Genomic DNA, 16,351 nt, shown 5'->3' with positions numbered 1-16,351 from the left:
GCATCGTCCCTACTGCAGGAAAGGACCAATACAAAACCGTATCGAAATGAAAATTTCACGCTCTTTTACAACTCAATTAAGTGCGCCTGTCGCCTTAAACCAATCCGGCTGCTGGCAGCATACGAATGCAACAGCCAGGACGGAGCAACCGGAAGAACGGAAGCGAACCGTTAGGCAAACGCAACAGTATCTCACAAGTGCTGCGTTTGCCTTGCCACGTGGCGCTCAGTGGCTAATAGAATAATGAATTCTCAATCAACACCGACCAGAATGATAATGATGATGGTTAAAAAGTGAAAACAATAACAGCCGGTTAGATATCACGCCAATCGCCTTCAAGACACGTGCCCCGTAACCGATGTTGGTTGACCAGCTTCAAGTGCGTTGAAGTCGCGTGGCAGCCATTAAAAAGGGAAAAGAATAACAAATTCCGTGCTGGAGGCGTCGGCTTGGAGTGCGGCGTTAAGAGGGAGTATGCGCACTTTCGGACTTTGAGCGAATGAAGGAATGAAGATGATCTTCCGGTTTAATAGACATTTAATGGAGTGTTGATAGTGCATGGTGTGAAATTAGAGTCACGTGTCACTGTGGGAACCGGATTTGGGATTCTTGGTATCGGATGACATGTAAGCCAATGAAAAGTTGCCGGAGACACGTGGATAACGAATCAGTGCCTTTTATCACAATTAGTCTGGTGGTTTTTTTCAGTCGTCAGATAATAACAAGTAGGACAATTATGATGGATATGAATACTCTCCTCTTTGCACGTGTGACACTTGAAATCTGGTAACAAATTTCCCATGGGAAAGTTATACGATATTTTTTTACAGCAGCTCTGATACTCAAGTACTGAAAAGATTTGTGAAGTCTGCTCAAATTCTAGAAAACTTTTCTTTCTGATAACTGTAGGATACTGGAGTAGTTTGTGGCTTTGGGTCATTCATATTTAAAACTCCGAGATATTTCTTTTTCAAAAAGTAAATGCACCATTTACATGTATGAAACATATTTTATGTTTGCATCCCACAAAATCACGGTCATTGTGGTCAATTTGAAATATTTCGCAAAAGACAGCATTCATAAAGTTCCTTGTGGTAAAATTTATGATTCAGAAAGACAAAAACACTAAAATCATCATCTTTCTGAGGATATGTTAATACTAGTGAAGAACATAAGTTAAAATGGAAGGTTTATATAAGGTCTCTTTATCCCTGTGTGTTTCTCTTAATTTTGACCAATCTTTTAAAAATTAAACGACAATATAATCAAATAACAAATTTAAAATTAATGATCTAAAAAAACTCATTTTTGAAAAATATTTGTTTTTGAAAAAACTGCAAAATGTTAGCTAAACAATGATCATGGAGAAAGAAAAAGGAAAACTATTTCTTATGAAAAGAAAAACCTAAAAAAAACAATTTCACTTTTTTTAGATCTGCTTTTTTTAGAAAATCTACAAAATGTTAGCTAAACATTGATGCTTGTTCGAACTTGAAGAGATAAAAACTAAAAAAAGTTATAATTTTAAATAATTTCTTCTTATGGTGTGTATTTTTCTATAACGAAAAGCATACTGTCATCAACTTTGCTGAAGACATTATATAAATCCAAAGTCGGAAAGACACAATTATTAGCTACAACTTTGCCGAAAACGGCACACCGATCAAACAAACCGTTTTGGCCCTAAAAATATTTGTAATCATTAATACCTAACCAAAATAGCATTTTTAAATAGCTTGGCAAAAATGAGTCGTATTCCAAAAATTTAAACCAATAGCACAAAATGGCATATTTTGCGCATAGAATCGTCTATGCAAAGTTTCAGCCAAGTCAAATAGGACAAATAAAAAAATTATAAATCTGGGGCATTTTTTGTGGAACTGCTCGGAATTATTATTTTTTGGAAGGGCGTAACAGCAATTTTAAAAAAATTGTATTTCAACAACTGTAATTTCACTGCACATGAACGAATAGTATAATATGGGTTTTTAAATTTGGAAAAATATTCGTTGAAAAAACTTTTTTTTCAATAGTGATATAAAGTTTTTAAAATAAATTTTTAAAAAATAGCATTCCTTGTTTTATTTTTAATTTTAAGCCTGCAAAATTTATATCATTTGGCAACTTTTGTAGTAGGATGGAGTTAAATTTATTTCTAATTTTCCCAGAAGAACAAATTTTTATACATTTTAAATATAGAACGAAACCATGGCCATAATGGCCTATCGTCCAACGTCGACCATTTTTTTTTGAATGAAACTTTGCTCACGTATTTCGCTTAGCAAACTAAGTGTTTTCCGCTGGTGGAAGAATTTTTCAGACTCAAGTAATTTTCTAACAGGGCGATTGTATTGTGGTGTAGATTTTCTACAAAGCATTGTAGGTTAGAAACCGTCGGTTGTATAGAAAAACTGTCTGCAAATGATGTTTTTTAAAAAGAAAATTGGAAATTTCAACAAAAAATTTGAATAAAAGTTCAGGGTGGTGAAATAAAGCCAAATTTTTGACTTAGAATAATATCTTTCTTTAGCCCACTCAATAAGGGTGTAAAATGAATATCTATAGGCGGAAAGAGGAAGAAATTTGTTTCTTCTTAAATGCTTATAAGTCGGTTTGTTTTCAACGGATTTTCTTAAGGGGTAATATCTACCAAATGCTTAAAAAACAAGGCTTTTTTCATGAATTTTTTTACAGAACATTCGAGATGTAAGGTATGTAAATAATATATCATTGGATTGAGCTACTCTTGCAGAATAGAAAAAATATTTTTATTTCTATTTTTGTTACAAAATGGCGGCTATGCAGCGATTGCCGTGAACCGCTTTTTTAAAAGTTTTTCCGCGGCGAGCAGTAGAAGTCGTGCCCAACTCCACCTATAACCAAAACAAATTTTTTTTCATTATCTACATAACTGTCGCTAGTGAAGTACACATGATTATATTTTTAGAATTTTTCTTCGCAAAATGGCAACGGTTTGAAAAAAAAAGTTCTGTTTCGACAAAAAAATTGACTTTGATTGTTTATAACTTTAGTTGTTGTTAATCAATCGCTAAAATCGTGTGTACTTCACTAGATAGTCTAATGAAGAAGCTACAGTTAAAATTTTAAGTCAATCGGATGTAAACTTTTTCAGTTCTAACGTATGAGGAAAAAAATCCTAACAAACTTTCAATTCCAAATTAAAATTTTGCGCAACTTATTTTTCTATACTTGTTTGTTCATTCAACTAATGTAACTCATTTACAAACCTCATAGAAAAAACTCAGCTCCACATCGCACTGATTTCCTGATCCTCTGGGGTACTTGCTTTATCGCTTCCTGAATTCCGGATGTTTCAATTGTTTTGAGCTCCTTCTTGATTTTTCTATCAAACAATCGACGCTTTTTGCTCTGTAACCTTTATGGTAGACCATTCGCTTCAAATTTGCTCAGAAAGTTTCAATAGACTGCAGCTGTGGCACATTTTGAGGATTGTTTCCTTTCGGAATAAACCCGATATTGCCTTGCCGCAAATTCGCTAAAGTTGCATTACCATAGTTTGCCAATGCAAGGTCTAGCCAAAACACTACTTTGTAATTTTTATGGTACTTATATTTGAAGTTTTAAGCCTATTTCATGCAGATACTTGTTCACCGTTTTTGAATCAATCGAATATTTATTGCCCAGCTCACGATATGATTACGCCGACCGACCAGTCGTTTCCGCCCTTAATTTCGCTCGAATTTTGCACTCTCGCAAAGTGCATTTTCGTCCGGAACCAGATTTTTATTTGAAGGTATTTTCATCCTCGAAGAGTTTGTCAATAATGTATATAACTGTTTTTATCTATATCCAAGATCTTTAGAATAGTGGCACACTTCACTTTAAGATTTTTTTTCATTTCGCTCACAAAAATTGCAAATCAATTTACGACGATCTTCTTCCGACCACGCCTTTTTTCCCAACTAATCGTCACTTGACAGAATCGACTAGTCGTGTTACCAGTTATATAAAAGTGGATCTTCATTTTGTAGAAAAGGATTTTTCGATTTGTGCAGCACTTCCAAATCGTAGACCAATTCAAAAGTTGTTCGGATTTTTTTCCTCACACGTTACTGCTCGCCGATTTTGAAAACATGGTTTTGAGAAAAACGCGTTTAAAGTTTCAAAATGCTATAAATCTTAAGAATCGCAATACTAAACAAATGGAATTTGTGAGTAAACACGTGCTGTAGAGACGCTGTAACGGTCGAAACTTGATACATCGACTTCTATATTACAAATTTGAAACACGATATCGATCATAGGTAACTTCTTCTAGTTCACAAAGCCTCGAAGTTAAAAACAAAAACGAGCATCCCTAAAATAAACGAAAAATGTTTTTTTGGAGCCTGAAAGTTGTTTGGTAAAAATTGATTTAAACGAATTTGGAGTTTAGATCAGTACTTGGTCGATGTAGATTTTTATTATAGGATAGTTTTAGCATGATTTAAGCCAATAAAAAAAATTTTTGGTAGATATTACCCCTTAATTCTTGCAGAAATCGATTGAAAGATTATACACGCATCCGCTCAAATGCAGAAAGCATTCGTTCGGTTACACTGGTTGACAAAAGCGAAAAAAGTGCTGGCTCGAGATAGCTGCCCTAGAAAGATTATAGCGTTTTAACCATTCCTGTAAATTTTGGTGCCCCTAGCCATTCCCAAATCGCGTCAACTTACGTGAGAGTTCGCATAGTAATTGCTCGTCGAGTTCGCTTCAACGTTATGCTTACAGCTCATTTAAGTCTCTGAAAAAATGTTAGTGGCTAGGGGCACCAAAATCCACAGAAATGGCTAAAACCCAATTATCTTTCATTTAGGGTAACCGCTCCTATATTCATCTCAGTACCTATATTCATCTCATCACGCCTTTTGATCAATTTATCGTCAAATTTTACCATACTTTTAACGTAAAACTTTCAGCCACTTGAGAAAATCGAGAAGCAAACAAATTTACTTTAAAAATTTGTAGAAATTTGACGGTAAATTGGACAAATGAGAGAAATAAGATGAATATAGGTGCACCAAGCTGTTGAGATGAATAATTGAACGATTACCCTATTTTAGTTTGAGCTATAGGGCCACACCTGTGTTTACCAGTGTTATGCGAACTATTCTACTATTGACTATTGTCAAGCCCTGCTGAAACGAAAATTACGAATAGTATAACTAGTTAGCCGGGAATGAACTTTTTGGGCTATAAAAGAGCCTGTTTCTGGTCAAACTAATTACATTCTTCTGGACGGTTCTATATAAACAGTAGCGTTGCGGATTGCGCCAGTAGCAACTGGCTTTCCGAATTTGCTTTCGGCTTAAACAAATCACTTGCCGTTTGGTTACACATCTCAGCAGTAGTGCGGTAGCAGCAAACGTTTCGATTTGCCGGTTAAGGTTGTAGTGTGTAGTAGCCGCATGGAAGCCACCACGTGGTTGACTACGAATCTTCATTGGCACAAGACTGCGTTACTTATGAAAACACTGCCGTATGTTTTTATCACCATAAAACCTAAATAATTCCTCCTAGCGGTCAGACCCAGACTTCCTCATTCAAACTTTTATTAATAATTTATAATTGTATATTCCCTCTTTAGGTTCTGAAACATTGATATTGTAATCTATACATATAAAAATGCAGTCTGGTCTGTCTGTCTGATCCATATAGGCTCGAGAACTATCGAACCGATCGACGTGAAAATTTGAATGTAGGGGTTTTTGGTGCCGATAAAGGTTCCTGTGATAGTTTGAGACCTCTCCCTCTTGTGGAAGGGAGGGGTCCCATACTAATGAAACATAAATTTCTGCACATCTCAAGAACAAACCAAGCAAATTGAACCGAATTTGGCATGTGGATGTTTTAAGAGGCAACAAATATGTCCATAATAACTGGACGCCACTCCCTTTTCTGGAAAGGAGGGGTTCCATAGAAATGAAACACAAATTTCTGCACATCTCGAGAGCTAACCCTCTAAATGGAAACAAATTTGGCAGGTGTATGTTTTTAGAAGTAACAAATATGTTCCAGATTCGACCTCAGGCCGATTTCCACCCAATATAGGGTATAACTGCCTTTAGTGGACCACTTAGTAGCGTAGCTGCGTATTTTGCAAGAAAAAGTGTAATTATCTTAACTGAATTAAGTATTTCATTATGCATGAACATGAAGTAACATGTTTTCCATCTTTTCTGCATGGAAAACAACAAGATAATACCTCTATTTTATTATAATTAAAGAAATAAATCATCGCTTCAGTTTCCTTTAATGGGCCACCGTTTCCTAATTTGGAACACAACAATTTCCTAATTTGGACCAGGTCTTCTTTAATAATTTTCTGATTTACTGTGTAACAGGTGTTTCAGTTGTGAACAATTGTACTATGCCGCAAATTGCCTTGAATTATAAAGGATCATCCATAGACCATGTGGCCATTTTTTACCGGCTTCGTAAGTCAATCCTCTAAATTAATTCTAAATGTTTTGCATGGACCATGGTCATTTGCCAACCTTATATACGACCACGTGGTTAATGGAGAACTCCTAAGTTAATCACATTGTTGGAGTGCTATATATGCAACATGCATTTTTTCCTAACCGCTTCCTGCTTGCACGAAACATTACGATGGATCGTGAAACATTGTAGCGCTTGCAAGCTTTTCTAGTCGACATACCACTTTTTATAGCTTGAAGACACTCAGTAACTGCAGCTTCACTATATTCTCTAGCAGTTTTCGGCGTTTTTCCCATTTTAGCAGCAATTTTTTACAACAACACGATCAAAACACATCCATGGTAACTATGATTCGCTGCGTTACTTCGATGATAGCTTTTGTTCGAAATGAAGCATGTCGAATAAAGGAAAACATACTTTTTTCACCCTTAATTGGACCACTAATTTTTTCAATATTTTGAGTGTTTTTATTGTTAAATTTCTTGCATATTTTTTAAAGACACTATTATTCTACCCGTTCATCGAAAATCTGGTAATTTTCACTCGGAAAGTGTGATGCCAGTACAGTTTTTGGTGAAGCCATTTCTTATGAAAACGTTAACGAACCATGGCAAACAGGTAGCTGTTGTTAAAATATGTTTTTTACAGCTTTAATGAAGAATATGATAGTAAACGTCTGTTGCAACATTTCTAGGGAAGAAAATTATTGAAATTGGCAAAGCACCAATCAGAATAAGTATATTTATAATGTGTCATTTGGTGAAAGAGCTTAGGTGGTCAACTAAAGGAAGTGGTCTATATTAAGCAGATCGACCCTAATAATATCCGGATCTAGAATGATACACAGGAGCTGAAATCGACCACAAATACCATTTTGAATTCTAAGATGGTGACTTCCGGTATTGCGTGTTATTCGATCATTTTCGGCTGTTTCCCAGGAACATGTGTTTCCAGAAGAGAGAGGGGCGTCGTACCATTATGGACATATTTGTTACCTCTATAAACATTCAACCAGAATGACGCTCAGAGGCCAGAAATTATCTTAAATACCATTTTGAAATCCAAGATGGCGATTTCCGGTTTGTGAAAAACAGCCTAAAATAACCAAATACCATCTCATATGAGTATCTCTGGAACAAGAATGATGCAATGAGATAACAATTGACCTCAGGCACCATTTTGAATTACTTAATGGCAACTTCTAGGAAACAGTCGAAAATGACCGAATAATACTGCATATGGATATTTCCGTAATCGAGATGATGCACAGAAACCAAACATTGACCCTGGACACCTTTTTGTATTTAAAGACGACCATTTTTAGTTTCTGGAAAACAACCATAATTACTAAACACCTACCAAAATGGGTATTTCCGGTGTCAGATTGATGCCAGAAAAATGGCTGAAAATGACCGAATACCACCCAATATGAATATATTCAGAATTGAGGCGATGTGTAGTTAAGCCGAAAGTCGAGGATGTTGTCATTTCGATAAAACCAATCATTTCAAACGTTTTGTTATTTGACTTTGATCATATCCTATGACCGATTCGTCGTGCATTTGCAGACTTTGAACACATCGCAAAGAATCAATGAATTTGGAACGTTCAAATAGTACGATACCACATTTAAATTATGTTAAGGCCACATATATCGCTCAAAGCAGGTATAGTTTTTAATAGTCTTTGAGTTTCTTTTCTTTCCATAACTTTTGAGCCACATATCAATTTTTTATGAAGTTTGTTATTTGTAAGTTTGAGAGATGACTCGTTCGTATGACACTAATTATGTTCAAAAAAGTCATGTAATCTTTGAGATAATAGACTTTCGTTGTTTTTTTTTAACAATTTGATACATAACGGTTGCTTAATTTCGATTATAATCAAATGAAATGAGAACGTATAGGGCAGCCAAACTTCGAAACCACGTGTTCAATCAGAATTCATCAGTTAACCCTTAACTAGCCCGCTCATCTGATAATAATATTGATCAAATCGGTTGTGTAGTTTCTGAGATAATGAAGTTTCGTGATTTTCATATTTCGGTATGTTACAGACAAAGTTACAGTTCGATTACAGTAAAATTCAATAGGGTGTTATGGGGCAACTAGACCTTCCATTTGACACTGATTTTATGAAAATCGGTCCAGCCATCTCTGAGAAACATGAGTGAGATTAAACAGTCTTCAGAACACGTTTCTTATCATAACTTTTGAACCACAAGGTCAATCTTTATAAAATTCAAAAGTTAATGGTATTTCAGGTAGCCCATTCATTTGAAACCAATTTTGTTCAAATCGGTTGTGTAGTTTTTGAGATAATGATGATTCATGATTTTTACATTTTGATACATAACCTCTTAACTGAAAATCCGATTACAATAAAATTGAATAGGGTCTTAAGGGTTAACAAGACCTTTCATTTGCAATTAATTACATGAAAATCGGTCCAGCCATCTCTGAGAAAAGTGAGTGAGAATATAAGTCTGCACATACACACACATACACACACACATACAGAAAATACTCAGCTCATCGAGCTGAGTCGAGTGATATATGCCATTCGGCCCTTTGGAGCACTTTTATACTTTCGATTTTGCAAGTGATTGCTATACCTTTCTAGGAGAAAAGCAAAAACATTAGAATATGTTTTCACATGTTAAGCATTAACTATTACCGAATGTTCTCATATGCCCTATCTACAAGAAGGGACACAGACTCGATTGTAGTAATAATCATTTTTGGACGCGTTTGTGACGTTAGATGGTCTGAAGCAAGGTGACGGGCTCTCGAACTTGCTGTTCAACATATCTTTGGAAGGTGCAAAACGAAGGGCAGGTGTGCGGAGGAGCGGCACCAACATCAGGAAGTCTCACATGCTTCTAGGCTTCGCGGACGACATTGATATAATTGGTATTAACCGTAGAGCTGTTGAGGAGGCCTTTGCGGCTCTCAAAAGGGAAGCTGCGAGATTTAGATTTACCATAAACACTGCCAAAACGAAGTACATGGTGGCTGGCAGAGAGTGTGGTAGTTCTGCGGGTGTTGGTGCTGCGGTGGAGATGTATGGAGATTCTTTCAATGTGGTCGACGAATTTGTTTATCTTGGTACTCTAGTGACATGTGACAACGAGGTGAACCGCGAGGTAAAGAGACGGATTGCGGCAGCGAATTGGGCTTATTATGGATTGAGAATTCCTTATATCCTATATCCTTACGAAATTTGCCTTCTACAGGACCCTGATTCTCCCGGGGCGCTCTACGGACATGAATCGTGGACGTGGAAGGAGGCCGATTGACGAGCACTTGGGGTCTTCGAGCGTAGAATACTGCGATCGACACTCGGAGGTAAATTAGGAAATGGGGTGTGGCGCAGGCGCATGAATCACGAGCTGTACGAAGTATACAAACACGCTGATATTGACAAGCTGATAAAACACGGCAGGTTACATTAAGCTGGCCACGTTGCACGGATGGCGAATGAGTGACCGGCAAAGATAATATTGTATTTAGCAGAGAACCGGATAGAGACCGATGACTTCGAGGCAGACCTCACACGCGCTGGATGTGTGCTGTCGACGAGGATGCCAGAGCAGCAGGTGTAATGGAGACTGGAAGGGAGCAGCCCAAGACTGAGTTTTGTGGAGTTTTGTGTGTTGTGTGGGTCAGGCTTGTAAACGGTCACCATTTTCATTTGATCTCGCTTCCTTAGCGTGCGTCACAGTCGGCTTTCGCTCGTAAATGTAAAATAAACAAACCATCACCCCTCAGCTCACAGAAAGAAAAGCACGGTGCTCCCACAGACCGTTATTATAAAAAAAAATGCACCAAAAAATCTGAGTACACCATCCGATTCGTTATGACGTCCAGAATGTCTGGTCAAAATTTCAAAATCATCGTACGGTACATTTTTGAGTAATGCCCTTTTGAAGGTTGTTGAGTACAAAAAAGTGATATAAAAACTACGAAATACTTATTGTAAAGCACGTTTTTCAACCACCATTTTATGAAATAACTTCCAAAATAGTTTCTACACATTAAATAGAAAATATTTGTTTTATCTAACTGTTAGGTGGATTGATCGAAAAACTAAAAACGCCAAAAGTAAGGCCTTGTTCAATGAAACAATTTTGCTGAAGACATTGAGTACATAAAATCAATTTTTCACAGTCAAATCTAGGACCATCACGATTTTTCGAGTTTAGACCACTGTGCACTGTGGGATTTTCAAATAAATCTTTCCACCAATTGTTATTGTCTTGAAATATAACCCTTGGAGTGTGTAGAAACTACTTTGGAAGTTATTTCATAAAATGGTGGTTGAAAAACGTGCTTTACAATAAGTTTTTATATCACTTTTTTGTACCTAACAACCTTCAAAAGGGCATTACTCAAAAATGTATCGTACGATGATTTTGAAATTTTGACCAGACATTCTGGACGTCAGAACGAATCGAATGGTGTACTCAGATTCTTTGGTGCATTTTTTTTAGAATAACGGTCTGTGGGAGCACCGTGAAAAGGATAGTCAAACGACACTCGCGTATCAAAGAGATGCACACTGTCAATCGTTTAGCGATGTTATTTCGGCCTATTTCTGTCTACTTTCATTCATTTATGTCGAGAAATATTATTACAAGATCAATAATATAAATAATTTCCAGAATACACGCACTGGAAAATAACGTCGTGATGGCGATACTCATTTGACATGTTTGTTCAAGAATGTATTCAGACAGCGAGCGTTGGTAGCGTCAGAAGAAGAAGAAGACGATTATCGCAGTGAAAAGTGGTTTTACCGTGACCATTTCAAAGCCTGGTCGGGGTGCCTAATTCCTCCTGTCGGGGCTGCACACTAACCTATGATCAGCATAATACCCAGTAAATAGTTTTGTTGGTTTACAGCTTATTAAGCTATTAATAAACGGATTTCGGCTGAACTAAAGCCTAATAAGCTAGTATACAACAAAATTGTTCGCTGATATTTAATTTTGATCAGCAAACTGCCCTAGGATAACTAAACAAATAACTATTTTATCGAAAGGTCTCAGGCGTCAGACTTTGGAAGTAAATCCTTTCTGATTCTGTTCAGTCAGTGATCGTATTTTCATGTGCGAATTAAAAGCCGATAGCACTTCAACAGCTCGTTTATATGAGAAGTACGAAGATTGATGCCATCGTGACGATCTGGGATACTGCTTAGTTGAAATAGGTTTATAGGTATGGAATTTTAGGTTTATAGGTATGGAAGGTTCCCGATCACAGACATATGTTCCGTATTCCTGTGCAGCCCAAAACGTGCAAATTTCTCCTTACTCTAAGTAGTGCTTTATTATTGTCGTACAAAAGATTCCCAGCGTTTATTAAATGAAGAATTTTTTGATTTGAGCAAGCAATAGTAAGTTCAATGATTCAATAATAAAACACTCTTAGAATTAAATTCGAAAATAAACACAAAATTGGTCTCAAAGAATGAATTGTTAAAAATAAAAAGTGTTATATTGTTAAATAAAAAGTGTTATATTGTTCATATATTGCAATGAATCTATGCCTGTTGTTGTTGTTGATCAAAAAACTCTGATTTATCGCACTTAATTTTGAAATTATTCAAAAAAACGAAAGTATTTAAAAAGTTAGTCACCAAGAGGTTTATGATTCAAAATTACTTAAAAATTATGGTGAATCATTGTAATTCCATTATTCTCGAAAAAGATAAACTTTTAGGAATTTCTTGAAACTTAACATTTAAGTACAAATTTGTTTTACAATTCTCTATGAAAAATTTTCTTTCAATAGTTTTAGAATAACGTCAAGCTTTAACAAAAAAATAATTTCGAGGAAAATTCAACTTTTTTATACTAATATAAAATTTAGAGTTTATTTTCTAGTTTCTAAATAATTAATCCTAAGCTTTTTGATTAAAATCTGAATATTTTTAATTTTCAGGTCCGGGTCGGATTCGCGTTTTGATCGAAAAAATTAGGGCTCGGGCACGGGTTTGTAAAACATCAAATCAATCACGTAATGCGAATGGAATGAATCTTTTCGACTTTAGACGTTTTATCCGTAGACACCAAGATAGCCGATGAGGAAATCAAATTATGCTGCAGTTTTCGAGTAATGGTCGTACTAGCAAAAACAGGATCCTATTTGTCGATTCACTTACGATATTAACCCTCTAGTGCCCAGTGCCGCTTTTAGACGGGCTTCAGTAAAACATCTAATAAGCTTCAATAAATATTTTAAAAGTGTTTATAAAGATTCATTGTGATTTTACCGAAGACCGTCTTAACATTAATTTGGGCACTAGAGGGTTAAGCTGGCATGATGTAAAAGAAGAGTAAGTTTGGCATCAGGTAAAACACCATCAATGTGGTATTCGAAGTGAAATTCGCGTTTTTAATACTGATTACTAGCCAGTTCCTATGGCACCAGAGCAAGTCGCTGATATTGATCCTAGTTTGCTACATGCGAAACTGCAGTGAATACAGGTGGCGTATTTAACATTATTTTATTTACCAAACAGCGTGAAATTATGAATGGCGGAAGACGATTTGTTTTGACGGAATGTGACTGATATACATCCAATTTAATAGTGTGCCGATCGGTTACCGTAAAATATATTACCAAGCCGGTAAATCCTGATTGAGTTTATAAGCGCTTGTTTATGTGTAATATTCGGCAAAAACCGTACGTGTTTGATACATACCCTGTGAGAATTGATTTTCGAAACAATTATCGATAAACAAACGGTATAATTCTATCTGCTCATTTTCCTCAGTCTTCACCCACATCAGTTTGTAATAAACATAACCATTTGTCCTACCCCAATGTCTGCGTAATGCAAGGGAGATTTCCAGTTACCTTTCCCCAGTCTCCAAATACACGTTTCACCAAAGCCACCCCGCTGCTTCACTTAATCCCACCAGATTAGCAGAAAATATTTGGGTAGTGTATAAACAAAAAGCGTCCGACAACGATTCTTGCTGAAAGGCCAAGACGCACACTTTTGATAAATGACTTGGACGGATGCGCTATGGCTCGTGCTAAGGGTAAGAATCTGCCCCTGTCTCTACCGCCGTTGGAATACTGGTGTGATTAGCATTCAAAGCTAGCCTAAGAATGGGAATGCGAACATCAAAACGAAATTTTCCTCACCACCCAATTGAGCGAAATTAGATTTCGCTTCCGAAGGAAAACAACTCACAAATGCATATCTGCGTCCGCCATTAGAGGAGCACTTTGCACCAGTCCACACCGGCCGAATCGGGTACCGGCCAACGCACGGTTGAATGGAATAAGGGATCGGAGATTTAGATCCCTCCCTTTTACCGGCTGCCGGTTTCGCTACTTGGCTGATTCGGCCTGCGAGGGAACGAGACGAACGAATGACAAAATGCAATGGGAAATGCTCAATTCATTCGAGATAGCGAAGGGTAGCGCTGGTTAGTGGAAAAGGGACGGAGGAAAGTGTAAATTGTTCAGAAGGAATCCTCGGGGGACTCCTGACTATACAGATCCTGCGTATATATTATTACTCAGGACTCGTTGGACGAACCAGTTGGTGTTTGATAGCGGCAGTGATTAGATCGAACAGGAGCAGTACTTCTTAACAGAGTGAATTCTTATTTAAATAATACTTTGGATTATGGAAATCGTACTATGACCGTGGAGAGATAAAGTGCGTGAGGTGCGCAAATTGAGAAAAAAAGAAGAAAAATGTCATCTCTCTGTGGATTTGATGAAACGTCTTTCGACGATTTTGAGGACTACACATCCGAGGATAGTGGCTTCGAGAAAAGTTTAGAATCCAGTGGCGACATATCATTCAGTTTTGCCCCGCGAAAATTAAGTTTCGACCCTGTCGTTTTGGCCTCAACTATTTTGTCACAAGAACAACCCGGCCCTAAGAAACGTGGTCGCAAATCACTGAAAGATAAGAGCCTGGAACATCTATCAGCGGAATTTAGTCCCAGCTTGGGTGTTCAAACTTCTACACCAACTAAACCGTCGGCCGCGAATGGAGAGTCGAAACCAAAGCGAAAGTACGCAATGGGGAAGAGCCGAATAACCCGAAATCGCAGCCCCACTCAAGTTCAGAAGATCAAGCGGTTTCGTAGACTAAAGGCAAACGATCGTGAGCGCAACCGAATGCATACCCTGAACGAAGCCCTCGAAAAGTTACGCCTTACTCTTCCGACTTTCCCCGAGGACACCAAGCTGACAAAGATTGAGACTCTTAAGTTTGCGTATAATTACATATTTTCACTAGTTCAAGTACTTGAACTCGATAGTGAAGTTCATTTGGATCTTGAAAAACTGCAAAGTCTTACACTAAGTGGCGAACGGATCACGAAAGAATTGTTTGATGCCATGTTTGTGAATCCACCCTCTCACTTTATGGATCCTGGATTTAGTTGTAACGATTTTTACAGTAGCATGCATCAATATTCGATCACAATGAATGATGCTCCTGTATACGATCACCAGAACTTCTCCCGACAAAACTATCAAATGTTCCGAGGTGCCTTCGATACAGCTTATCACGAAGGTGCCCACAAAACTCATCCTTCAAACCAAACTTATTCTTCAGTGGCTTACTCAGCAGCCGGCCTTCAGCATAACGGTGCACCATCGATGTTCAATTCCGGTTACTATAGCGGAACTCCTCATACGTCTATACCGGTGCATTTGGATAGTTCCTCATACCCAACGGTAACACCTGTGGATAGGAGTTGTGTGAAGACCTCCACTAACCCTGCAGTCCAACAAGGAATGCATTACGGGAGTAGTTTCTACAGCCAAACACCACCATGGTCTGACACTTCAAATTATAGTGAGGCCGCGGGATTTCCGATGGAAAGCTGTCGGAAAGTTAGTGAGAGTTATCCTGTTCAGTTGTAGTGTTTACTGTTGACATTCAGGTTTTTTTGAAAAGCATTACATGTAAGGTTAACAAGTTGCATATGTTTAACGGAAATTCTGGTGATAATTTTCATATAGATGAACTAGTGAAATTGATACTGTAAATTATACTCTATAACTAATCGCAAACAAAAAGTGCAATTGTCTCTCATTCAAGATCGATCAGCGGATCCCGAGTGAGGAACGATGCATTTATTAAATGCAATACATTGCCTTCACAAAGTGTAAAATATTGTGTGTTGGTAAATAAGGCAAGCGAGATCATTTCTAATCGAATTCCATACAAGTAAGAATTCTATTAATAGTCATCTCACCTATCATTTGTTCAATTTGAGGACTGAAATAAACTGCTAGTCACACTAGAAAAACACTCTAGGTTTGTTTGTAAACATTATCAAATTAATGACGATTTGAATTAAATCAGATCCAAATATCGCGATGTTGTTTGCAAACGAAAACTTTAAAATATTCATAAGTTTTAAACTGATTCTTTCAACGGAAAGAATCAGTATATAACTCATACCAGTCATAACAAACATGTGAAAATTGTTTTCGAATTCAGCATACGGTATATGTATTGGATTCGACAATGATTTTCAATTGCAAACTCAGATGCCTTTTGGAAAATGTTAGATTGCATATAATTACCTAGTGTTAGAAAGTAGTATTTTACTCAGAAAACTATATATATTTCGTACCAATATTCCGAATAGGCTATATTCTAAAAATAAATCATATATGAAGCTATTTAGTTGTGAAACTATTTTTCAATCCACATTAGAAAGAACTTACATAGCTGAACGTGTGTTTTCTACCATATCACCAAACTTCCAACTTCAGTGGACAGCGACACGGATGCCGCAATTGTATCTCATTTGCTTAAGGTGCATTGGAGGGTAGGTAAAGGTGATATGCGATTTTACTTGGTTGATGCTTTCACGCTTGAATCGTGTGTACCTTAC

General features: G+C 37.0%; 1 protein-coding gene across 8 annotated transcripts in view; it reads left to right on the top strand.

Moving 5' to 3' along the window:
- Positions 1-16,128, top strand: part of LOC129719851 (basic helix-loop-helix neural transcription factor TAP) — a 58,048-nt gene extending 41,920 nt beyond the window's left edge. For 2 of the 8 annotated variants that reach the window (XM_055671262.1, XM_055671263.1), the window contains exons 2-3: positions 12,411-12,460; positions 12,535-16,128. In XM_055671262.1, the coding sequence (XP_055527237.1) occupies positions 14,184-15,368 (1,185 nt within the window). In that variant the 5' untranslated portion in view covers positions 12,411-12,460; positions 12,535-14,183 and the 3' untranslated portion in view covers positions 15,369-16,128. Of the gene's footprint in view, positions 1-12,410 lie in introns of all 8 variants that reach the window. The other 6 variants (XM_055671266.1, XM_055671261.1, XM_055671265.1 and 3 more) reach the window with 6 other exon arrangements.
- The last annotated feature ends 223 nt before the right edge of the window (positions 16,129-16,351 follow it).

Source organism: Wyeomyia smithii, chromosome 2, assembly GCF_029784165.1.
Source record: "Wyeomyia smithii strain HCP4-BCI-WySm-NY-G18 chromosome 2, ASM2978416v1, whole genome shotgun sequence".
Taxonomy (NCBI): domain Eukaryota; kingdom Metazoa; phylum Arthropoda; class Insecta; order Diptera; family Culicidae; genus Wyeomyia; species Wyeomyia smithii.
This window is presented reverse-complemented; position numbering and strand designations above follow the sequence as displayed.